Source organism: Pagrus pagrus (assembly GCF_965226575.1).
Source record: "Pagrus pagrus genome assembly, chromosome: 7".
Lineage (NCBI taxonomy): Eukaryota > Metazoa > Chordata > Actinopteri > Spariformes > Sparidae > Pagrus > Pagrus pagrus.
Window position 1 is genome coordinate 14981761 of NC_140191.1, and position 25528 is coordinate 15007288.

General features: G+C 41.1%; 2 protein-coding genes across 3 annotated transcripts; one reads left to right on the plus strand and one right to left on the minus strand.

Moving 5' to 3' along the window:
• The first annotated feature begins 1170 nt into the window (after nt 1–1170).
• On the plus strand, nt 1171–16416 carry abcb4 (ATP-binding cassette, sub-family B (MDR/TAP), member 4). Its single transcript, XM_084356478.1, has 28 exons — nt 1171–1252; nt 1487–1557; nt 1714–1789; nt 2592–2754; nt 2866–2908; nt 3558–3749; nt 4482–4653; nt 4742–4866; nt 5477–5648; nt 5752–5865; nt 7276–7386; nt 7492–7617; nt 7836–8039; nt 8130–8300; nt 9003–9164; nt 9294–9488; nt 10326–10472; nt 10588–10692; nt 10893–10970; nt 11211–11294; nt 11377–11580; nt 11676–11776; nt 11913–12053; nt 13006–13162; nt 13267–13464; nt 14127–14333; nt 15019–15165; nt 15424–16416. The coding sequence occupies exons 1-28, from the start codon at nt 1235–1237 to the stop codon at nt 15628–15630; spliced, it is 3891 nt and encodes a 1296-aa protein (XP_084212604.1). The 5' UTR covers nt 1171–1234; the 3' UTR covers nt 15631–16416.
• Nucleotides 16417–16475: 59 nt separating this feature from the next.
• Nucleotides 16476–25036, minus strand: crot (carnitine O-octanoyltransferase). 2 transcript variants are annotated; one of them, XM_084356707.1, is made up of 17 exons: nt 24948–25036; nt 23338–23461; nt 22695–22819; nt 22426–22607; nt 22183–22307; nt 21961–22069; nt 21237–21330; nt 20969–21094; nt 20771–20872; nt 20498–20581; nt 20276–20383; nt 20047–20177; nt 19836–19959; nt 19672–19750; nt 18926–19019; nt 18382–18501; nt 16476–18161 (listed from the first exon to the last, which is right to left on the minus strand). In XM_084356707.1, the coding sequence occupies exons 2-17, from the start codon at nt 23450–23452 to the stop codon at nt 18041–18043; spliced, it is 1839 nt and encodes a 612-aa protein (XP_084212833.1). In that variant the 5' UTR covers nt 23453–23461; nt 24948–25036; the 3' UTR covers nt 16476–18040. The 2 variants fall into 2 exon arrangements, with proteins under 2 accessions (XP_084212833.1, XP_084212834.1); XM_084356708.1 differs by having other exon boundaries at nt 24880–24963.
• Nucleotides 25037–25528: the final 492 nt, after the last annotated feature.

A 25528-nucleotide genomic window follows, 5' to 3' on the forward strand; every position in this document is an offset into this window, starting at 1 on the left:
CCTGTGCAGTTAGTTGTGCTGTTGATCGTTGATGGCAGGTGACTGAGCCCACCGTCATCGTACCTTTGACCTGCACTAAGGCAACATTATGACTTTATTTAAGGCAGTAAACTGTCTTTTAACAACACATGCACACCCTTGATTCAGCAGTAATGAAACGACACATTCTCTTCTATTTATCTCTTTTCAGACAAATGAAGATCTCTTGTCATTTTGACAGCATGACAAGTGAATATGAAGAAACATTTTTATTTGAGCATTATTCACCTTTGTGCTGCTCCATCATATCTTGTAACATCATCTTCATTAGCACAGATGTTTTAATCATTGTAATATGTTTTAAAACTAACAGAAAAAGAGACATACAGTGAATATCAAGTAAAACAAAGAAAAAGCAAAGAAATCAACTTGGCTGTCTTGATCCAGTCCTTGAAGAATAATTTAGATCATTTACTCAGGTAAAAGTACCAATATATCAATGTAGGAATACTCTATACTTTAAAAATGGCAGAAATATTGTCTGAAAAATGTACTTTTAGTAAAAGTGAAAGTACAAACCGAGCAGAAACAGCCCTGATAAATGACATGACTGATAAATTAATATATATTGTTCCTATTGTTACTAGATTAGCATTTTCTGTTGTAGTTCATCAAGGTGGAGCTAGTTTAAACAACTTCAGTGGGTCACAACCAGGCACTAGTTTTTTGAAAGGGGATGGATTTAGTTAACTTTGAAGCGGGCAGGTAAAGTAGGCTACTGCTACACGTTTATCCCCACAACATCAAACTCTCGTTTTAATTGTCTAATCACATAAAGACATTTCATGACAGGGCTACAGACATGGACACCTGTCCCCAGACTCCTCCGCTGCTCCCCTGGCTGCTGTTGACTGATTATCGATTATCTCACTGGATGAAGCGTCGAGCAGCGGACGTGATCCAGAGGGCCGACAGCACGGGGAGGAAAAAGCCACGGATGAACCACAAAGACGTGAAAAACCTGCATTTTATTTCTCTGGAGACGGAAGAGTCAGCGCTCTCGTTTCCCATCGAGGCTCATCCGCTGATTACACTTCAGCTGCTGTAGAGCCACGTGAGGAGGGGAGAGGGGAGGAGGAGGAGGAGGAGGAGGGAGGGAGGGAGGAAGGACGGGCCAGCCTTTGGTCCAGGCAGGCGTGTGATCACCACCTCTGTCAAAAATAGACAGGAGCACTGAGAGGGGTCCGGGGCGACCATGGCGAAGAAACAGTGGGTCTGTACCTCTAGCTTTTACTCTGTTTCTATTTTGTTTTACTTGAATGTGATGCCTCTTCTTCCTGTGTGCTGCTGGTTACTGTCTGATGATACACTTTACACAATTCACCGCAGACTGAGCTTTAATCCTGAGGCTGCTGTCTGGTGATTTGCTGGTGGAGGGGTTTATTTCAGAAAGTGTAAATATAAACTGTTTAGACAAGGAAATTCAAACAGCTTCTTCCTCTAACAGGACCCAGACATGGATGTGAAGGGCGACATGGAAATGTCTACAGGCAAACACGAGCAAAATGGAGATTTAAGGTATTAAATTCTCTCTTATTCTTATGGAGTTCTGCAGGTGTCAGGAGTGATGACTCTAACACAGCTAAAACAGCTCATATACCTCAAGATGTGCCTTATTTATTAAAAATGAGACTTTGTGTTTGACGTCTTGACTTTTATATACAATTCCTAAAGTGAGAGCAAAGACGATGACAAGAAGAAGAAGAAAGAAAAAACACCAAAGCTGCCCATGGTCGGCCCCATTGCTCTGGTAAGTTCAGTCATCACACTGTGATCTCCCTCAGTCAGAAATAGGTGTTATTATAGCTCTATTTTTTTTTTATTTCATTGCCTTACAATACAACTAAAATATATGTGTTCAAAAGGAGCAGGAAACAGGAGAAGTGATGTGGACTTTTAAAAAAGTGTTTAAATGGTCATGTCATGATATCTAGAAGCATTGTGTAACCAGTGATGTAAAAGTTACCCAAAAGACAAATATTACTAATAGTACTCGAGGAAAAGTTTCGAAGTGTCTGATATTAAATGTACTTAAGTATCAAAAGTACATGTATAAGTTAATTACATGCATGTTTCTACTATGGGTCGACTGATTAGCCGCCTAGTCGATTATCAGAATTTTTAAGTCCAAAAAAATTTAATTGGATGAAAAATGTGTTAAAGATGCAGCATGTGATCTGTAAAATAACTTGTAACTCAGGTTATCAGATAAATGTCATGGAGTAGAAGTATAAAGTATCAGAAAATTGAACTACTGAAGTACAAGTACCACAAAATTGTACTGTACTTGAGTAAATGTACTCCATCACTGAGCATAACAGTAAGGTGTGTGTGTGTATGTGTGTGTATGAGGTAAGAGGGGAAGCAGGGAGAGGGGATGGGAGTGCGGCACATCCTCCTGTTGTTTGGGTGGACTCCACCAGTCCCCCGCTGTGAGAACATAATGGCTCCTCAGACCTGAAAGTTTTCTCCCTGCTCTGATTGCATAATTCAAAATTCTTCCTTCACAAGGAACTGATTCCTATTCCTGCTGTTTCTTGTTTGGTCTTCAGTTCAGGTTCGCAGACAGCTGGGACGTTTTGCTGCTCATTGTCGGGACAGTGATGGCTGTGGTCAACGGTGTAGTGCTCCCTCTCATGTGTATTGTGTTTGGAGACATGACAGACAGCTTCATAGAGGACTCCATGAACTCCCAAATCAACGGAAGCAACCCCAGTGAGTTTTCAGTTACAGGCGTGCACATGCATAATTAACTGGAATAAATAATGAAGAGGTCATATATTTAACACCTCTTAACAAATCTCTTTTGTTACCTCGTGCCTTCAGATGTTACCATACCTACCGGCAACTTACAAGAAGACATGCAGCGGTACGTTTATATTATCAGCATACAATTAAATTATGTCCAAAAATGTTAATTTAGAGTTTGTAAAGACCAAAATATTAATACAGAATCCCATCAATAATAGATTTCTTGTTACTTAAATCTACTATTGCCTCCATGTTCCACTTAAAGGAGACGTATAATGCTTTTTCATTTTTTTCCTTTCCTTCAGTGTTTATATGTTTATATGAGATCTTGACAGTTAAAAAGGTCAAAGTCCGCACCAACAGAAGCTCCCCTCTCCCTCAGTAAACTCTGCTCCTGAACACCTCGTCAGTAGTCTCGCCTTCGATTCTGTGACTCTGTGACATCACACCACATCACCATCTCATACATTTGCATAATTTATTGCCTGGCAGCTAGTTTGGCATGCAGGAATTCATTTAGCACAGCTACCCTGTTGTTGTTATCAGTGATGGCTCAGGCGTGTGTGAGCTGACCAATCAGAGCAGACTTGAGGGCGGGGGAGTAGAGAAAACTGATGTGTTTTTGAGCATTAAAGCATGGAAACCCATTCTAGTAGTGAGCCAAAATAAAATTATGAACCTGAAAATGATCATAATATGTCTCCTTTAAGTTCCTTTCAAGTCGAAGCAAAGGTAGTTTCAAAGTCACAATGCTTCTCTTCTTCCAGCTTTGCCATCTACTACTCCATCATGGGGGCCGTCGTCCTGGTGGCAGCCTACATGCAGGTGTCCTTCTGGACCCTGGCAGCCGGGCGACAGGTCAAACGCATCCGCAAGTTGTTCTTCCACTGCATCATGAAGCAGGAAATCGGCTGGTTCGATGTCAATGAGACGGGAGAGCTCAACACACGTCTCACAGAGTGGGTAACAGAGAAATCAATGCCAGGTGTATCAGCACTGCTAACAATGTATGCAGCCATAATTATTTCCCATTTCAAAGTTTGGAGATTTCTCAAATAATTTATTAATTATTTAATCTATAAAATGTCATCATAATTTCCCAGAGCCCAAGTTTAAATTGTTTGTTGTGTACAACCAGCAGTCCAAAGCCAAAAGATATTCAATTTACCATTAGAGCCTCGCAGATATATTTGTGTCAGCATATGTGCTGTTTGATATGCGCCGATATGTAAACTTTGTTTTTTCAGATTAAAATGCAGAATATGATGCTAATTTATTACTATAACATCCCCAGTGAAGGTTACTGTTTTGTTGCACTAATGTCATTTTGGACGGTAAAATGTATGCTTAATATAACGATATCAGAATTTTATATATCTGTAATAATAAACAAAAAACAAAAACAGCAAATATTCACATTTGAGAAGCAGGAACTAGTCAATTTTTGGCTTTTGTTTTTGAAAAATTACTTCTAAACAATTGAACGATCATTAAAACTCTTGCTGAATAATTCTTTGTTTCTTTTTGGTTTCAGGATTTTCTTTTATTTGATATTATAACCCTTCTGAAGTTAATACATTAAGTTGCGCAGTTCTCACTTTACAAATGCAAAATTGCTTTCATTCCTTTGGTAATACGTAAATGTTTTCAGTACTCTGAAGATCATGGGTGGTTTTTATTTGCATATGCAGTGATGTCTATAAGATCCAGGAGGGTATTGGTGACAAGGCGGGAATGCTGATCCAGGCCTACACCACCTTCATCACATCCTTCATCATCGGCTTCACCAAAGGCTGGCAACTCACCCTGGTCATCCTGGCTGTGAGCCCGGCGCTGGGCATTTCAGCCGCACTCTTCAGTAAAGTAAGCATCTCTCCGTAATCGTTTGCTCTTTAGATATTCATCTGCAGACATTTGTAATTACATTATGTCCCTCTATTTGTCTGAATAGGTGCTGGCGAGTTTCACTAGTAAAGAGCAGACTGCATATGCCAAAGCCGGAGCTGTGGCAGAAGAGGTGCTTTCTGCTATCAGGACAGTGTTTGCCTTCAGTGGTCAGGACAGAGAGATCAAGAGGTGTGTGCAGAATGCTACTACTACTGACAACAACAACAACAACAAAAATAATAGTAATAATTGTGAAACTTTGTTTGTATTGTACATTTTGTACAAAAAGATGGAACCCTGTCCTTCAAAAGCTGAAAAATCCACATAAAAGTACAGTAAAAGCAAGTAGAAATTATTTTTTAAAGAGATATTTCAAACCAAATAAAATCGATAAGATTGATAGTAAATAAATTAAAGTTAATACTGTGAGTGGGATTAAGTATACTACCTGATAGCTGATTATCAGAGCTGGAACATCTGAATATTAAGAGTTGCCTGGAAATCATGACACAGTTTTGACAAACCTGATGGAAGGTTATTACACCAAATGGGATTGTTTTCTCGTCAACAAAGCGAAACATTTGTGCAGGGCAAATAAATATTGGTGAATAAACTGATCAAAGGCAGAGGAAGAAGCCCCTGAAAGGCTGGATAAGTGGATAAAACCCATAAAAACAAAGGAATTGGATTAGATGTGGACATTTGTTGATGCCAAAGGGCTCTGCTCTCACTGCAATCTGATTTCTATTTAACTCTAACTTTGCTTCCCATTGAGCTAACCGTCATGCTTGCACCACAGATATAATAAGAACTTGGAGGATGCTAAGACCATGGGAATAAAGAAGGCGCTCTCTTCTAACATCGCCATGGGCTTCACCTTCCTGATGATCTACCTGTCGTACGCTCTGGCCTTCTGGTACGGGAGTACACTCATCCTGAGCGGCGAATACACCATTGGATCTGTGCTTACTGTGAGTAGACACATTGTGACAGATTTCATAATTAACTTTTTCATTTTAAGCTATGGGAGACTCTGGTGCGGCTAACACTTGCGTGTTATGTGTGTGTCTCAAGGTGTTCTTCGTTGTGCTCATCGGAGCGTTCACTGTGGGTCAGACCTCTCCCAACATCCAGAGCTTTGCCAGCGCCCGCGGAGCAGCACATAAAGTCTACAGCATTATTGATCATGTAAGGAATACAACATTATTTCCTCAAAGCTCACATGTCAAAAGATTTTTATTAATCTCTTTGCTGCTCGACAGTGTGTCAGTTTGTATAACTGAACATGCACCTCTGCATTCGGCCACGCCGGGAGGCCGCTTTGATAAAGCCGACGAGTTGAAGTCAGTAATGAGATGTTGGATTCTGCTCTAATTGGAGCACCTGCTGTTTGGATGAAGATTGCAGGTCACTTGGTTGATGTTGCACAGCTGTGGCTTTCCCCTTCCTGAGCTCACTGTGAATGTACTGTGAGGTTTAAAGCTTTACAAAATTGCACCACAATCACACATGTACAGCATCCTCCTGTAGTTGAGTCAATATGATTTATCTCAGTCAGTTAGCTGATGATGTCACGCTGACCATTATTTCACTTAATTCAACTTTGATCTTTTTTTATTAGTTGCTATCTATTTAACTCGTTGGATGGGCAGCTTTTGAAGGGAGATGGTGGCACACATAGTGAACAATTACCTTCTATCTTGTCACCATTTTACTTTATGTGGTGTTTGTTTTCCACTCAGTTAATTCCTGCTTGATATAACTCTGAGAGCCTGTAGTCCAAGTCTGCTCCACCAGTCTCTTTTCAATCACCCTCATCTATTGAATCAGCTGCTGTAGTTGCTTGTGGAGTCTACAAACTTGCCATATAAACACCAGTTTGCTCCGGGCGTCCATGTTTTTCCGAGGAGATGCACTGGGATGCAGCATTGGGGGGAGGGGTCTATGTTTAGTTTACAGTGTGCCTGTACATTTTTCACCATGACAACACACTCAAATCAGTTTATAAGCACTGAAACAGGATGCTGTAGTCTACAAACCATGAGTTGAAGAGTGCATCTGTTTGCACATGAACACAAATTAGCATACACACAGCCACAAGCACAACTGAGAGGGCATGAAATCTCCTCAGTTCTTTTTTTAGTTTCTCCGTGCTGTGAGCAAATACTGAAGGAGACTTTGTTACTCTCTTGCACTGGACTTAAGATCTGTGGACTGCTTGTTTTCAGTTATTTTTTATCTCCTTTTTAAATATTGCTTTTATATTGCTTCTCATTTTGTCTTTTATTGTAAAGCACTTTGTGATCTAGAGAGGTGTTCAAAAGATAAACAAGATAAACTGTCTGGTCTTAAGTACCAAAGGGTGAGGCCTCCAACAGGGACATAAAACAGACAAATCTTCAACAGCGAAGCATGAGAGAGAAAAGCGATTTGTGTGTTTAGGCACACTGAGAGAAGCAGTGAAAACACAAAGAGCTATGGAAATAAACACTAGCCCTGTAACATTAACAGCCTTCCTCCCATTGTCTGTTTGAGGTTATGATAAGAATCAGGTTCTTTATCCAACTGTGGCCAAACTGTTCACTCTCGTCTCAACAGAAACCGAGCATCGACAGCTATTCAGAGGCGGGTCACAAGCTCGACTTTGTCAAGGGAGACATAGAGTTCAAGGGGATCCACTTCAACTACCCTTCAAGGCCGGAAGTCAAAGTATGTTCCCCATGGACTCTGTTTAGTGAACTCTGCAAGAGAATACAATCAACTGACATATTATCTCAAACTGTGACTCATTACTGACATTATTATCTTTTGTAGATTTTAAACGACTTGACTCTGAACGTGAAGAGTGGACAGACCATGGCCTTGGTAGGGAGTAGCGGCTGTGGCAAAAGCACCACGGTCCAGCTGCTGCAGAGGTTCTACGATCCACATGAAGGAAGTGTAAGTAATATTACTAAACCACCTTTATCAAAACAATTGATTCAGTATGTATTCAGTATAATGGTGTCACTTTGGGATCTAAAAGAGTACACCACTGATTTAGCATCGGACTACTATAACAGAATGTCAGAATTCAAAGCATTGGTATTTGAAACTATCTGACACTAAACAATCTCCAGGAAGTAACATTTTGTGTCTGTTCGACTCTTGTTTTTAAGATATGTATTGACGGCCACGACATCCGTACTCTCAACATCCGCTACCTGAGAGAGATGATCGGCGTGGTGAGTCAGGAGCCTATCCTCTTTGCCACCACCATCTCTGAAAACATCAGGTATGGCCGACCTGACGTAACGCAGGAGGAGATCGTACAAGCTACCAAGGAGGCTAACGCTTACGACTTCATCATGAACCTTCCCGAAGTAAGACTGTATTTCTGACTCCCTGTCCTCTGTGCTTATCAAAAACTCTGTCCACAACTTGCTGATATTGAGACTCTTATCGTTGAGCAGAAGTTTGAGACGCTGGTCGGGGACCGAGGGACTCAGATGAGTGGAGGACAGAAGCAGAGGATTGCGATTGCTCGAGCTCTCGTCCGCAACCCCAAAATCCTTCTGTTGGACGAAGCCACATCTGCACTTGATGCTGAGAGTGAGACCATTGTGCAGGCTGCACTCGACAAGGTACAAACATGCACAGACACATGCTCTGCTTCATCCAGGACACAGTTTTAATGCTTATTTTACAATTTGACATTGATGAAAGAAATGCATTTGGAGTATTAAGAGTCTTTCTAGGCTTCGGTCCAAACTGAACCAGACTATTGGATGGATTGTATCAACATTCATGCTCCCCAGAGCATGCATCCTACTGACTTTGGTGATCTCCAAAGTCACTCCAGCGCCACCAGCAGACTGTCATGTTTGTTTTTTTATGAAGTGTTTTGACTAATTAGGATAAACTGGGTGCTGCACTCTGAGATGATGCCTCATTCGATCTTCTGAAAGCTTCTGTGGGGATCTTTATGCTGTTACGACCATATAGCAAGCATCTGAGACTTCCTCTGGTTGAGTCAGCTGACTTCCTGTTGGCTACCCACACGCATGAATAGGACCTAATAGGCTCAGTTTTGATCATACAAAACATTTCGTTGCTGTGTTTGTGACACTCCAAAAACTACATTCACCATTCTTTTTTGGATGGTTATGTATGGGAAAGATAGTGTGTCAACTACAGCAAAATTGCCCCTGAGAATTGTCCTGTCACTAATTTGAAAAATTGCCCACTGCAAACATGCAAACATGTTGTATGTACTGAACATGAATGAATATTTAGCTGCTTCTTGTAACAGTAAGCAAAAACTCAAGACACGTCTTTGTGTGCAGGTCCGACTGGGTCGTACCACCATAGTAGTTGCCCACCGCCTCTCAACCATCAGAAACGCTGACGTCATTAGTGGCTTCCAGAAAGGGCAAATCGTAGAGATGGGAACTCACAGCGAACTGATGGAACAGAAGGGAGTCTACCATTCTCTGGTCACCATGCAGGTAACACAAACTCATAAACACCTTGACATTTGGTCAGACTGGAACTGAAGGGGAATTTTATAATGAATGAATGGTCAGCCTTTGATTATGTTTGTGTTTGTGGTTTCCTCCCGTCTCTACTGACTATAGACCTTCCAGAAAGTTGAGGATGGGGAGGAGGATGACTGCGAGCTTTCTGCGGGTGATAAGAGCCCATTAGCAAAGACCTTCTCTCACTCCTCTATACGCAGGAGGAAGTCCACACGAGGCTCCTCCTTCGCTGCATCAGAGGGCGACAAAGACGAGAAAGACAAGTTGAAGGATGCCCAGGACAAGACAGAAGAGGTGAGCTTTGGTGCAACATGTAGAAAGCCTCACAAATAAAACAGATCAAACAGACACAGGCTATACAAATTCCGATGCTCTCATAGTCCAACCGCACAATTACTGGAAGTCTGATCATTAGATGCTGAAAAGGCTCTTGATGTGGTCGAGTGAGATTTGTTTGGTTGAGTGAAAAATATACTGCATAGGTGAGGTTATTATACCTGTGTGTTATTGCTTCTGTTCAGGCTGACTGACCAAGGCTTTAAACAATTTCCCCTCAAGGATAATAAAGTATTTCTGATTCTGATTCTGATAACTCCATTTGTCCTTGCTAGTGAACCATTAGCTATTACTTTGCATGTTTTGAATGGTCATGATGGTATTGACCGACAGCTGAGGAAGTTCTCATTATACGCTGACGATATATTATTGTATATTACAAATCCTGACAAATCAATACTAAATATAATGTCTGTTCTGAGGATTACAAATCCAATGTATCTGGACTTCTTGCACTAAGCACTGCAGCCAAAGGTAATTCAAAATTCACAGTATCCATTCAGGGTTGTATCTGGCTTGTTTACCACTAGTCTAGCAATATCACACCCAGTCTGGATACAAACGGAACAGGCTCTATGTCTCTTGGGCACTCACTCTCTTCCCGTAAGTCAAAATTAGAAAAAATATTTTTCATGGCAAAATGGCTCTGCTCCTCTCTCCCCACTTTCGAGCAAGTATATGTGCTAAATTCAGCAGTCTGCAGTCTCGCCTAATGGATCTCTGCCCAAAGACAGAACCAGAAGGGAGGCAGAGAGAAAAGAGATGTGACTCAACTCTTTCTCCCTCTTCCTGCAGGATGAAGAAGCTCCCCCCGTGTCGTTCCTTAAAGTGATGCGTCTCAACAGTTCTGAGTGGCCATACATCCTGGTGGGGACCATCTGTGCCATGATCAACGGAGCAATGCAGCCAGTGTTCGCCATCATCTTCTCTAAGATCATCAGTGTAGGTTACTTGTGGTATCTGTGTACGAAAATAGTTATTTTAATGTTTCACGTTAATTGCAGCATTTGTAAGATGTTGAAGAAAGCGGAAAATTAGGTGTTTTTTCTCCTCTCAGGTGTTTGCAGAGCCAGATCAAGAGATTGTGAGGCAAAGGTCTACATTCTTTGCGCTGATGTTTGCTGGTATTGGAGCCGTGTCCTTTGTCACCATGTTTCTGCAGGTATGGGTGTGCACACACATACACACACACACACTTTTTGATTAAATGAGAAGATTGGTACCACTGTATGTCAGGAAAATAAACAAGTGACACCAACACACATACACACAAGCTTTATCGCAAAGAAAATGTTGCAGTATAAACACATGCAGGTGACTTGACTGTTGTGCTCATGTCTTCTGTCTGTAAAATGTTCACAGGGTTTCTGTTTTGGTAAATCTGGAGAGATTCTGACCCTGAAGCTGAGACTCAAGGCCTTTACATCCATGATGAGACAGGTGAGTGCAATGAAATGAAATGAGAAAGTAATAACTAGAGACATTATAGAGAGACAAACCACTTGAGACATATCCCACCCCGTCCCCCAAAAGCCACTTGTGTCCTTTATGGCAGTGAACAGTGTGTAACAGCAAAGTGGCACACACGCTTAAAATAGTCACATATTTCTGATTGCTGTCATATATTTTTCAATTTTAGTGAATTTATTCTATTGATTTTCATGGGCTTTTTTCCTGTAGGATCTCGGCTGGTTTGACAACCACAAAAACAGTGTTGGAGCGCTCACAACAAGACTGGCCACAGACGCTGCCCAAGTACAAGGGGTACGTCTCAACACACACACACACACACAGCTATTTACTCCAAGACTACCACAACCAATCGGCTCTGTTCCCATCTGCTCAGGCTACAGGGGCACGTCTGGCCACACTAACGCAAAACTTCGCCAACATGGGCACCGGAGTGATAATCTCCATGGTGTACGGCTGGGAGCTGACCCTGCTCATCTTGGCTGTCGTGCCCATCATAGCGTTTGCTGGCGCTGCTGAGATGAAGCTGCTCACCGGACACGCTGCCGAAGACAAGAAGGAGCTGGAGAAGGCTGGAAAGGTCAGGGATTTTATATTTTTTCAAGCAGCAATTGTTGAAGCACTGATCATGTTATACATAGTAGATATAATATTTGTATGTTTTTTTCTCTACAGATTGCTACAGAGGCTATCGAGAATGTCCGTACTGTTGTGTCTCTCAACAGAGAACCCAAGTTTGAATCTTTGTATCAGGAAAACCTCATAGTACCATACAAGTACGAGAAATTACATAATTTAAACCACAGATCCAGTCTCTCCATGGGACATATAATAAAAAATAAATAAATATTTACATTTTAATCAAATTATTTAATTTGTGGTCATGCCCCGTTTCTCCCACTCTCTGTGCAGGAACTCCCAGAAGAAGGCCCATGTGTATGGTTTCACCTACTCCTTCTCTCAGGCCATGATCTACTTCACTTATGCAGCCTGTTTCCGCTTCGGAGCTTGGCTCGTTCATGAAGGGAGGATGGATATGGAGGGCGTATTTCTGTGAGTAAACAAACAAGACTTGAGTTAGGGTTAGGGTCAACCCTGTCTTGTGTCTTAATCAGGAGATTGGCAACTACGAGTTTGAGTTTGAAAGCACTTACAGCAGGTTACATTAGACCGAAGCATTCCTGCTGGGAGGAGAGGATGTTTATATGGCTTTTAATCATTACCCCGGCCCTGAAGCATGTGAAGGGCCACTGTGAATGGGCGGGCTCCAAGAGCATGCACTGTAGTCAGTCACACAAGACACCTGTACCACCTAGACACGCACGTGTTTCAGGAACGTAACTCAGTTTGTCATCGTTGGGAGGGATCATTGCCTGCATTTTTATTCTGCCTGTTACACAAAGAGGAAGTCCAAAGTTCATATCACCTTGAGCTTCTAACAGAACATAAAACTATAAAACTACCCACAATATAACGTAATATAAAGCCAGCTGCTACTAGTAATGCTAAAAATCGTGTCGGAGGAGATGACAGACTGCAGATGGATATTGTGATAATATTGTTATTGTGAATTCTTTTAGCCACAATAATCGTGTTGTAAAGATTAAAAATCTGACAATCGATCAACCGACTGACATTTCCATTCCTAGAGCCTAAAGTCTTTATATGATATTATACTATAAATATAACCCTGTAACCTGACGAAAGATGCTCGTGGGGAAATATCCCATGAGTCTAGTTTGACTCAGGACATGATCATGATGTCTTGTGCACCTTTGACCTCTAACACATTCGCTCATTCGTGTCTGAACTGAACAGGTTGACTTGTGTAACTAAAGGACAAAAAAGAGTGACATCTACAAACACATTATGTACACACAAAGGTTCAGATATCATTACTTCCTGTTAGCTCAGCCTTATGTAATCCTCTTTAACACTCCATTGAAGGTAGAAAGGTGAGGAAAGGAAAGGTAAAACTAATATGGATCTGACTTCCTCCCCTCAGTGTGATTTCAGCTGTTCTGTACGGCGCCATGGCTCTCGGAGAGGCCAACTCCTTCGCTCCAAACTACGCTAAGGCCAAACTGTCAGCTGCCCACCTCATGATGCTAATCAACAGCGAGCCAGCCATTGATAATCTGTCACATCAGGGAGAGACGCCGGTACACAAACACAAAACCTCACAAACCTCGCACAATACCTAAAATAGAGGACTATACATACATGCTAACAGATCCCTCCTCTCTCTCATCTCTTATAACTCCAGGAGACATTTGATGGTAATGTGCGCTTTGACGACGTGAGGTTTAACTACCCTTCACGCCCCGAGATTCCCATCCTCCAAGGGCTGAACCTGAAGGTGAAAAAGGGAGAGACTCTGGCTCTGGTTGGTAGCAGCGGCTGTGGAAAGAGCACCACCATCCAGCTGCTGGAGAGGTTCTACGACCCCAGAGAGGGGAGAGTGGTGAGAAGACAAACACACACCCACGCTCGCTGTAATCATAACGCCTGTGCCTCTTCACCTACTGTCAGTTAGCTAATGGTTAGCTAGCCTGTCTGTTTATGGCTTCTTTACAGCATTGTACTGAACATTGGTAAGACAGGGACATGGAAGACGGTATAATGTGTGTGTGTGTGTGTGTGTGTGTGTGTTTTTATCTTAACTGCACCCACAATTACGTTTTATCTTGATAGGAGGGAGACAAGAATGATATTTATTGCTGTCTCCTTGTCTACCATGTTGTCACAAGGTCACTGTTTTAAAGCTGCTCCTCTGATAGCACAAGGATCTTGTTTTTGAAATGTTTTTGTTTCTTAATCAGCAACTGTGATTTGACTTTATTGACTTATTGACTTTATAGAGCTGTGATGATCCAATATTTTTATTAAATTTTTTTGGGGTTGTCTGTCCAGCCCTAAAACTCCGCTGTACTCTACCTGCTCAGTACCAAAAGGCACACAGGCATAGTTAGCATCCAGCTGGTGAACATAGGGGAACATTTAGGAGCTAAAAAGCCACAGGAGCTAATGGAGAGCCAAAAGAAAGAGGCCATAAATTTATTTCTTGCCGATTTCAATCTCCGCCACTCATTCTGACATCATTTCTGCTTCCATTTTCTCCATCAGGTGCTGGACAGCGTGGATGTCAAACAGCTGAACATCCAGTGGTTGAGATCACAGATAGGCATCGTGTCCCAGGAGCCCGTGCTGTTCGACTGCACCCTGGCAGAAAACATCGCGTATGGAGACAACAGCCGCACTGTGACCATGGAGGAGATAGAGGCGGCTGCTAAAGCGGCTAACATTCACACCTTCATCCAAGAGCTGCCAAAGGTAACCGCTGCCATGACCTCACGTGTCAGTAAGGCTGTCTTCTCAGTCAGGAAAAGGCTGAAGATAAAAGGCGGTGTGAATTTGTTTTATCTTTATCTTTACAGCATCTCATGGCACCTACAAGTAATTAACTCTACATAGTAAAGGATTGTTCCCCTAAATTACAATTAAACATATTTCCTTTCTCACCTCTAGTGATATATGATCTTTTGTCTCAAGTGTTATCTAGTTTTGGCTACATTTGCCAAAGTTTATAGATATCCTTCCATTGATATCTGATTTATTCCTGCACCTCTTTATAATGGTGGTGAATGGAATTTGATTTGTGTTGCTTATAGTATTGAAACATTATATTTTAAAATCTAACAGAGAACGCTCTTTTCAGACACTGACAAATGTAGCACAAGTCAAATAATGAAGACATATCACTCAAATTGGTAAAAAAAAACTAAAAAAAACATTGATAATAATACATTTAAATCAATTGCTTGTGTATTATATATTGAGTATTTTAGTATGTGCACAGCAGGTCAGTTGAACGTGAACATTTTATTTTTTGGATTTTGTTGTTTGAGGCACTTTGGGCTGCATGTTTCCATGAAAGTTGTGGCTATATAAATAAAGTTGAGTTGAATGTAACAATATTATGTGCCACCTCTCTCTCTGTCTGTGTTTGTGTGAGCAGAAGTACAACACTCAGGCAGGCGATAAGGGAACGCAGCTGTCAGGTGGACAGAAGCAGCGTATCGCCATCGCCCGAGCCATCCTCCGCAACCCCAAAGTGTTGCTGCTGGACGAGGCCACGTCCGCGCTCGACACCGAGAGTGAGAAGGTGAGTGTTTATCATCGACTTTATAAAATATGGACAGAGATTTCCATCCATTGTTACTAATGGCCAGCAGGGGGTGACTCCACTGGTTTCAAAAAGAAATCTGATTGAATGGAAGTTTATGAGTAGATGACTGCACTTCTCACCTGATTTATTACCTCAGTAAACAGTTGTCTAATGTGTTTATGGTCTGAACTGCTAGTTTCAAGTCTTCTCCGTACAGCACGATGCTGAATTTTGTAATTATGCTCCTCTTTCCAGGTGGTGCAAGAGGCGTTGGACCATGCCAGCAAGGGCAGGACGTGCATCATCGTTGCCCACCGTCTGTCCACCATCCAAAACGCCGACCGCATCGCCGTCTTCCAGGGAGGAGTGGTGGTCGAACAGGGGACGCATCAACAGCTGCTGGCCAAGAAGGGAGTCTACCACATGCTGGTCACCAAACAGATGAGTGGCGGGAGCCAATAAGAGGAGAGAACTATTTTACAGTTTCCAGAGGGATGGACTCAACACTTGTGCCTTTCATCGCCAACACTCTGCATCTGAATGTTCAAAAGCCAAAAAGTCTAACATCTGTTCATTAGGCGTTTTTCTTCACAGGCCTTCTTCACAGATGATATTGTGACACGTGGTCGTAGAAAATAAAATGAATGAGTGAACACACTTGCAGCTCACTGGGACACTTGAATGTTAGTAACACTTGTGCTTTTCCTGCCACACAGGTTAAAATGTCTGCTTTGAAAAAGGCCCGCTGCGTCGCACCCTCTCACGCTTTCCTCTCTTTGTTTAAAAAGATCTGTTCACGTTTGTGCCTCGTACACTGGGACCATGTATGGCCAGCCCTTTTTAAGGTGGAGCTTCTGTAAGAAAAAGAAAAAAACCTTTGCTTTTATTGATTTATTGTGCCAAGCTCCGTTAACTGCAGGTTGTAAGACAAATGTAGTGATTAAACTTGCCAATACACTGGATTTATTCTGTATCATAGTGCCTGACACTGGGATCATCATCACAGATACGTTGTGTTATACAGTATCTGTATTTAGGTAAATTCTTTGATAATTTATTGATTGTGTTTTTCTATGTTTTCTACTGTCAGTTAATAATTGAGTGCCTGATGTGTTTAACCTGGGAACATGTTGAATTTTCTGTCACACACTAGGAATCCTGTTTTTTTCTATAAATGCACGTAATTACTAACCTTTTCAAAGAATATGCTTTTGTGAAACTATTAAAGTTTTTTATTCAATTATTGAACCATCACATCTTCATCATGTAACTCATTTCACTGGACAAGAACAAAAGTCAAGCAGATGGAAATCTCTCAAACTTTATTTCAACTCCACTACATTTCCAAAATTTCATACATTTTTTCATTGTTTATTTTCAGATTTAAAAATACTGAGTTATTTTTCACGTGAATATTTAAAGGAAGAACAATCTCACTCTCATTTGTAAAAGTCAACAGTCACAGACAGATTACAGATTAGATTAAGGCTTTAAATGCAGGGAAAGAAATCACAGTTTTTAAGGTTCGGTGATGTTTTACAGCAGTCGGCCCAGTTTGAAGCCATGAACAGTCATTCATCTTTAAATGGAGAGACATCAACAAAGCTGCATAGTGTGTAGAGGCCATAAGGTGCAGTGACCATGTTAGTCAGGATTTGGTTCAAGGAACGATGAAACAATCAACAAAACAAGTTTCACTGATGATCTGAAGTATAACAAAACAATGTGCAGGACTTCAGTAGACTGGAAGGCAAGCTTTAGTCTTCAAAAGGCAGACGTTTCAATAATTCTCACTTTTTGAGCATAGAAATATAAACAATCATGATACAGCAGCTCTTGTCAAAAGATCTTTCACAGGTCCAGAAATGGTGACGACAAATAATTAAAAATTTAAATTAAAACATTACCCTGTTATTCTAGTAAACTAACCTACAGAGTCACAGAGGAACGTATGGAGCGCGGGGGCCAAATAGCATTGGCTAACTGTGTTGGTCTTCAGCTGATTTGCATAATGCGTTTCTTCTGATCAAATTAAGACCAGAGATACCTTCTTAATGTAAGTGATGGGGGACAAAATCTACAGTTCTTGTTCTTCACAAGAACAAAGTTTGTACTATCCTTTAACTGCATGTTTTTGTGGAAAAATAGAGAAAAATTCAACTTCTCTACGGTGAATACAATTTTGACCATGTTAGCCAGAAGTCAAAACAAACACCAAGAATATATCATCAACTGGTTAAACTTAGAAGAAAATTAATTTCTGTCCAACTTCAATAAGTTGACGATAGTTTTTCTTTGGAGGATGGAATCAAAACATAAAACAAGACAAATCAATGTTGTTTAACTAACATCAAAGTTGTTTTTATGGGTTTACATGAAATACCTTTTATTATAAAAGAAAAATCTAAGGCAAACAGTCAAAACAGCCAGAAGTTATTTTCTACAATTCTCTACCTTCGAACAGTCTCTGTTTATTTTGACAAACATAATGAAAAGGTATAGAGTTTAATACTGTTGGGAATAAAATTAAACATTCTCAATAAAGTTTATGCTACAATCATGATAATCAGGAAAAATATTTACATCTAGAATAACAAATTATGTATGTTAAGCACTACGAGAAAGAAAAGAGTTTTTTTTTTGTTTTTTTGTTTTTTTTTAATGCCAAAACCAGTGGTTATCACGTACTGGCACTGATTCTCTATATTTGCATTGATCTGTGCTGAGAACAAACATTACTATCACTAGCTGTCGGCTGGTAACTGAGGGTTTGTAAAAGTGTGAGTGTGTTAATGTCCAAACAAGTGCTGAGGGATAAAAAGTAAAGGTACATTAGCCTGTGTTTAGCGACTCTGTCTGTTCGGGGGAGCACTTATAGCTGAGAGGTGGTGGCCAGGTGGAGCATCTCGTGCAGGGAGCTACAGAAGATGTTGTACAGTGACACAGCATCTGTCTGACGGTTGGACTTCCACGCCGAGATGGAAACAACAATCCTGGAGGGAGAAAACGTATAGTGTGGATATGACTGCAGTTGCTGAATGAGCAGGGAAGGTACAGACGACTTCAAGCTTTTTGCTGCTTCATGAACTTACATACGGCATCTTTAGAGAAATTATAAAACTAATTTACTACTGAAGGTGAAACCTGTATTGAAAAACATCATCATCACAAGAAACAGCCTTACGAAAACAGGCTTATGTCTTTTCTGCCCACCTGTCTTCTCCGATGCGGTAGAAAAAGCCATAACCATGTTGCACCATGGGAGCCACGGCCCCCAGAACTGTGGTGTAGCCCACCAGACTGGATGACAGCACGAAGTTACCACCGCCACCACTGCGGGCACAAACACAACTCAGTTACAGGCAGATCTGTACAGAGATATGATATCTGTACTGTAGCTCCGTTCATCACACTGGCCATTTATCACAATGTCCGTTATGATCCAGTAATATTGTCTAATCACACCGCCGTTGCAGTGAAACCACATTTATATAGGAGCCCAACCAATATAGAACCTTTGAGTCCAATACTCATATTAACCTATCAACATCCTAATGTGGATACTGACATCTATATTTGTGAAAACACAAAATTTATATTGATTAGACTGCTGATATTAACTGATTTCAAAAGCTCAAGTTCACGTTATGGATCGTTAATCATATTAGTTACACCAACACTTTCCCTGCTATGATCACTATAGAAAGTTCTATTACACATGTTGGTACATATGGATTTGAGCCAGTTCAATCTGTACCTCCTTGCATAGAGAGGGTCCATGAAGAGTTCAGGAGTGGGAAGTCCCTCCTCTTTGGCGATAAGATACATCCCGAGAAGGTGCCTGTCAAAACCTGAACAGCCACGAAAGAACATGGATTTAAATACAGTATATCAGAGACACATGTCAGTGCTCCACCCATTAACATCCAAAAGCCACATAAAGTATTAATCAATACTCCCAGTGATTGATTATAAGTGTTCATGAATTGTTTGCATCCATGTGTGCTTGCTGGCAGTCGTCTTCTTTTTCACTGGCTTTTATTGGTCCCAGCTACTAGCTACAACCGTCTATGAGCAGATTAATATGAAACCGATAGCAAGGTGTGAATCGGGTACTGTGCAAGATAAAAACAAAACAAGGACCCATAAAATGCTCCACAGGCCTACTCGTGGTCAAAAACGGCCACAGTATTCTCTCGCCGGTGAGAACTTGGTTTCTTCTCGACACGAATAACAATGTACAATAACTAATTTGACAGTGAGTAAAAAAAGTAACAGTTGTTAGAGGCCTCCGTGTGGTCTGAGCCTTGTCAGCTGCCTGATCGGTACTATGCATTTGCAACTCTCAACAGAGAACAGAAAGAAGTCTCACCCCTAGCCACTTTTGTTATCAGCTCGGGGGGAAAAAAGCTGTGTTTAATTCAGAATATTATTGATTAGACTTATTAATGTCCAGATGTATTCTGAGTCTGAGTGAACTACCTGTAAGTAAAGTGAACTAACCTTTTCCTTCCTGGGCTTCAGCCATCAGTTTGTTGTGTTTATTGAAAGCCAGCAGCATGGCTTTCCTCTTGGCATCAGCCTGACAGAGAAATGCTTACGTGTTAATGTTCAAATATTCAAAGTTGTAAGTCACAGTGCACCGTTTGAGACGTACACACACTCACATTGGACGTTGGGTCCATCATGACTGTACACCAGTCCACGGCCTCCTTGGTGCAGGGTCGCATCGTCTCCGTCCTGCCGTGGTAGAACTTGCGTGTCATTGCTGTCTCATAACAACTTCCTGGCCTGAGAGCGGTAAGAAGAGACATCGGGGTGATTCACTTCTTAGTTTTCAAACATCACTCTCGCACGGTCATATTAGTGAGTCCATACTTCTTGTGCAGTCTGGAGTAGGCCAACTGCATGGCCAGTTGAACAAAGGTGTCTGGATGCAGCTTCCTCTGTTTGATGGCTGCTTTTCCAAACGCTGTGAAGGCGTAACACACCACCTGCAGGTCCTGCGTCTGTAAAACCAGCGACAGAGTGGACAATCAGCTGTGACTACGGACAAGTCATTTAGGCTTTCTTCTTAGCATGGACTGCTGTTATAATATAGGCTCACCGACTCCAGGTATTGCTGCTTGGCATGGCTGATGTAACTCTGGACCTTTTCGTCCACAGTAAACACCAGCTCCTCAGGAGGGGATATGGGTCTGACTGCCTCTGAGCCCTAAAAAGTACAGACATTAGTGTGTCATTAGAGGACAGATACATTTAAAGTGAGTTATCATTATCAAGGACTTTTTAAATTCACATAAAGAATCAACTAAAAGTCAATATTTACCTTCCATTTGCCTTCTGTAGCTTTCACTTGCTGGTCCAAATACCAACAAAAGGACACCAGTACCATTGCATCATATGGCGCATGCTGCAAAACAATTTGGAGCTATCATTTTTAAGACATTGGATTCTAAGTTTTTACACAGTAGAGTTTTTTGCTTATTGGGCAGAGACGTTTCAAGACACCAACATGAGCAGCGTGAAAATCTCTCATCTAAAAACAGGCTTTCACAGTGCGTCTCTAAACTCCTCTAACATGACACACACACAAACTCACGTCACAAGTGGATCCAAACGTGCCGTCTGCGAACACGATTGAATTGTACGATTTGTCTCCCCAGCGGACGGTTGGGTTGCCTGTAAGTGCTTCCAGGGTCATCTGTGATCAGGAGGGCAAAGTCATACAATCAGACACGGAGGCAAATGAACAGTAAGTCACGCAGTCATAAATAATTTAACTTTGTGCCACCCGTACATTGGTGTAGTTCTCTGGAGAGGAGTAGGGTTTGGTTTCATCAATGGATATGACGAACAGACTGCTCTGGATGGTCTCCAGGATGGTCTTATTGTGCTGATCAATGCTTATTAGATGCTCTCTGGCCTGCAGAGACAGTAAACAGTTAAGCACTGATCCTCAGGTATGCTTCTGTAATATGAGAACTCTCTCACAAAATAAATAATCTATAATCTGTTATAGATCTTATTCACTGAGATGAAAACCTCCACAGCTTGAGCACCCCTACCTTCGCCCAACGAGTCCTCTCCTCTGAGGTGAGAGCACTCACTCCGTCTCCCTCCGGCTCTCTCTCACAGCGCTCTTTCACATAGCTCAGCTGCCTATACAGGATAACATAAACAAAATAAAGCTTGTTGAAAGCCGGCTGTTTTCCATTCAGCCTGCTATTACAGGGTTTCGACAGCAATCAATTTTAAATTTCATTTATTTTTTGTTCTGTTTTGTTTTTTGTAGTCGCCTCTGTCTGTATTCAGTGTTCGTCTGTCCTCCTGTAATGTAATCTTGAAATCACTTCCTAGCATGCTTAGTTGTGTCTTAAGTTGTATCACTTGTTATGTCTTGCGTCACTAGATAAAGGCAAAAAAACTGTTACTTGATTATTTCTACATATTAAAAGGACAACTGAGATGCTGTGCAGAGTAATTTGATTATTATCTCCTTGCATCTCTTCCTTTCTCTCTGTTGGTAGGAGCTTAAACGTGAGGAAGCACAAGCAGTCTTGTTAACCCAAAGTAAAGGACCTCTTGTCTGCTTCCTAAAGATACTGTAAGTGTAGCGCCCTCTTAGGGGTGATGAGTGAAATGAAAAATATTTTATTAGAAATTAGATAAGCAGTGTCAGCAGCAGTTAATATACAGCCTCAAACCATCAAAAAGAAGATTGTTCTCCTGGGTACTAGGTGTCATACTTGGATTTAATCACAGAGTGGTGTTTGTTCTTGTAATCACTACCTGAGTAGTTCTGGAGGAGTGAGGATTTGTCCATCACAGAGTGCGTCAAATGTGAAGACCCGTCCACGACAAAGCACTACCACATGGGAAGGGGATGGACCCTCGCGCTCTGTGACACAGCACAACACACACATTACGCAACGCTGATGTCAACTGAGAAAGTGGAGTAAAGAGCACACAGGTGGGTCTGAAGGTTAGAGATAAAAGCTGAGTTTAATCTACCTGTTTTGAAGTAGTTACGAATGGTGTCCTTCTTCACTCCAGGTACTTTGCAGGTGCAGAACAACATTCTGAACTGATCCATATCTAATGCCGTTTTTCCAGCTTTCTGTGGAGGCAGCCTCTCCCTAACACATGCAAGAGAAAGAAAAGGAAATTCATATTTGACTTATGTGAAAAAGAAAAGCAAATTCAGCTTAAAACACCACAAACACAGAGCTTGCGTTGTGTTTTAACATGTCTTACGTGCGCATCAGGTTCCAGTACTGTAGTGAGTGCCATGTGATAATACTGGCCCGCTGAAGAGAAGTTCCCTCTGCAGGAGGCCAGCAGTGCTCCAGGTAGGGCGCCGGGCCTCCGAAGTTCACATTCAGCTGAGAGGGGGTGCGGACCTCCAGGTACGCAGTGTCTAACCACCATTCTTCCAGCTGGGAATAAAAAAACAAAACATTCAGCGAAGTAAAAAAAGACATCTGTAACACCAAAAACGAGACACTTCCAGATCAATTACGCACCCAGTTTCTCTTTGTCCTCGCTCTCTGCTGTAGTTTTTGGTGCAGATCTTTGCCAACACCCTGTTGAAACTTCTTCACAATGTCAAATGTTGCCTTAAACTCTTCTTCAGATGCAAAAGGGCGAACTGATGGAAAACATGGAAATACAAAGTTAGTCAGTCTGTCAAGTGAACATGTTGTTAGGACTGTGAAATTAATTCAATGTACAAAATATTTACCGATTATGTGAAACACACAATCTTACATGATACTAAAACACTTGTATATGTAATATTATAATACTCAGAACTAAAGACTGTCTGAATTTGACATATTAAATAATATTATAAATCCAACATTTCTAAGTGAGGTGTACTGGGGAGAAGAATTGTTGGACCTGACACAGAAAAACCCAAAGAGAGCTGAGGTAAACTGATGACTGCTGTTGCATAATTTTAATTTCAGTATTGATCATTTATTTTAATTAAAATGTCAATTAATCTATTTTATTTCCAAAGTTTTTGTCCTGTTTTTGCTCTAATCCACCAATTTACAGGAGTATCAAAGGTCAGTGGGTTCATGGTCATGTGCATGGTAAATATTTAGAAAACCTGCAACAGAGTAACTCAGAGACAGAGCAGGTTGTACCGAGCTACTATCTTACCTGAATCCAAGTACTTAGAAAGGCTCATTTCTAGCGTCGGGACAGGCAGGGCTGGCAGGCTGCTTTGGTACTGGAAGGTCCGCTCGGGCAGAGACTCTGACAAATGATTCGCCATTTCTTCTCTCTGTAACACAAATAAATGTGACACTGCCATGAAGCTGAGCCTGACATGCCTTGTATCACTGATATGACTAAATCAAATGTTTCAGAAAAATCATCCACTTGACTTTATTTGCAACTGTTTATTCTGAACAGTAACCAAGATTTGCTGTGTACATCAACAGACAATGTTTGGGTGTTCAGTCATGTATTACCATGGCCTTTTTTTTTCATACAGATTTCACATATGGGCCTACTATACATATGTTTTAAACCCACATACAATACATACATGACACACCGGCCATAAACAAGACATGAGAGAAAAGTTCCTTTTCTGTTGGCTGCCTAATTGTTTAATCAGTATTAAAAAAAATTTCAGTATTAAAATAATTTGTTTTTAAGTTAACATGAATATATGTAACTTGTTGTCTTCCTTATAAACATAATTTTCTTTTCTTTTTTTCTTCCTTTAGCTTCACTTTATTGTACTGTACTTTTTTATTGTATTCTACTCTAAATATCAAAGTATCTGTATATACACCTTCTGTGTGTGTAGCATGAGAGGGGGCTGCAATTACACCTCATTGTGCAATCCTATATTGTATAATGCAGATAAAGCTGAACCTTGAACTTTGAAACACTTGCCCTGATTTCAACCATGGTAATCCACAGTGTATGCAATCACTGACCAGTATATTCAATTTAAAAATCATGGTTCAAAGACAATTAGGTGAGCGACCATACTTATAAATATCCTGAAGCATGTTTTGTTTGAGGTTTCATGTATTGTTGTCCTTGTTTTTATGTTTTTTTGTATGTGCTCTGGTATATACACAGTATAGCTGTTCTGTTTGTATGTATTTTATGTGTAGCTGTCATTACACCTGCACATGTGCTGCATATGAAAATGAGCTAGAGATGGCTAAACTGGCACATTTACAGAAATGTTATTAATGTGCCATTGCCCCTGTAAATGTAATTAAATGAATTAAAACGATAGTAATCCTAAACCATGTCTAAATCCACTTAGGTTTCAGACACACGAGCAGGTGAACACAGCACAGAGATCACATTGTGTTTAGTATTTAGGGAAATACCACCAAAATAGGTGTTTTTCTCCCAGTTTTGATATCCCACACTTCTGTTATGGATCATTAGCTTCACTAGCTGGTTAGCTTTACAATGTTTCTATGCTATAAAAGCCATATACATTCACAAACTTCTTCTAGGAGGACTGGATAAATGTTGTAGTGTACTTCAGACAATTTTAGACTACATACCTGCTTGTTGAAAGCACTCTGATAAATAACACTTTTAAGCTAACATGTAGCAGTAAGAGAGCTCGATGTTTAGCCGACACAAAGCTGTTAATAGTTACAGTTCATTAGCTTCTCTCTCCTCCGGCCATAAGCTAACAGTATGACAACAACACTGTCTGACCTGAAAGTTGGGTGAAACTTGAATTAAACACTTCGTAGCTTTCAAACACGGAGCTTCCGTCGGCTCACCTTCTTCAGGACACGTTAGATTAACGCATCCACACACAGCAGATGTATCTTGAGTCTTGCAGTCGGCTGGATGTTGGAGCGGCTCAGTGTTGTTTTGTCCGCAGCGGACTTCACCTTTACCCCACTGGACCACTGTGCCAGCCCGGAAGACATCACTGCGCATGCGCGTCGCACTTGACCTACATTTCTATCAGTGAAATAATGAGGCATTGATACCGAGTGTGTGTGCTGCAGAGAGGTGAGGGGCTGGATTCATTTAGGGGCTGCTGACCAGAATAGAGTCAATGAAACTTGAAACAAGTCTTTTACTTAGTCCCTGCACAGACAGAGGATTTATAAAATGAAAATTAAGTTATTAAGCTCGACAAACAGATCCACAGGTCAGTGACACAGTGAACCTTTCTCTGCAGCAAAGCCAAACAATTCTTGCAAATAAAGTTCATAGCCTTAAGTACTACAACCTTTTGTGTGTTTTGGCATGTCTCAGCTTTTCATGGTTTGGACCATAAATGAAAGTACAGTCATTATCTACTGATGCCAGAAGTGTTTTGTAGTCCACGAAATATTTCTGGAGCCTCACA

Coding starts and splice junctions, on each gene's coding strand:
- abcb4 (XM_084356478.1), top strand. Junction 5,866..7,275: donor TCTACAGCATTATTGATCAT/GTAAGGAATACA, acceptor TCGTCTCAACAG/AAACCGAGCATCGACAGCTA. Junction 7,618..7,835: donor ACGATCCACATGAAGGAAGT/GTAAGTAATATT, acceptor CTTGTTTTTAAG/ATATGTATTGACGGCCACGA.
- crot (XM_084356707.1), bottom strand. CDS start 23,452: ATGGCGAATCATTTGTCAGAGTCTCTGCCCGAGCGGACCTTCCAGTAC. Junction 22,070..22,182: donor TCGTAACTACTTCAAAACAG/GTAGATTAAACT, acceptor GCTGTGTCACAG/AGCGCGAGGGTCCATCCCCT. Junction 19,960..20,046: donor TACTCCAGACTGCACAAGAA/GTATGGACTCAC, acceptor TACCGCTCTCAG/GCCAGGAAGTTGTTATGAGA.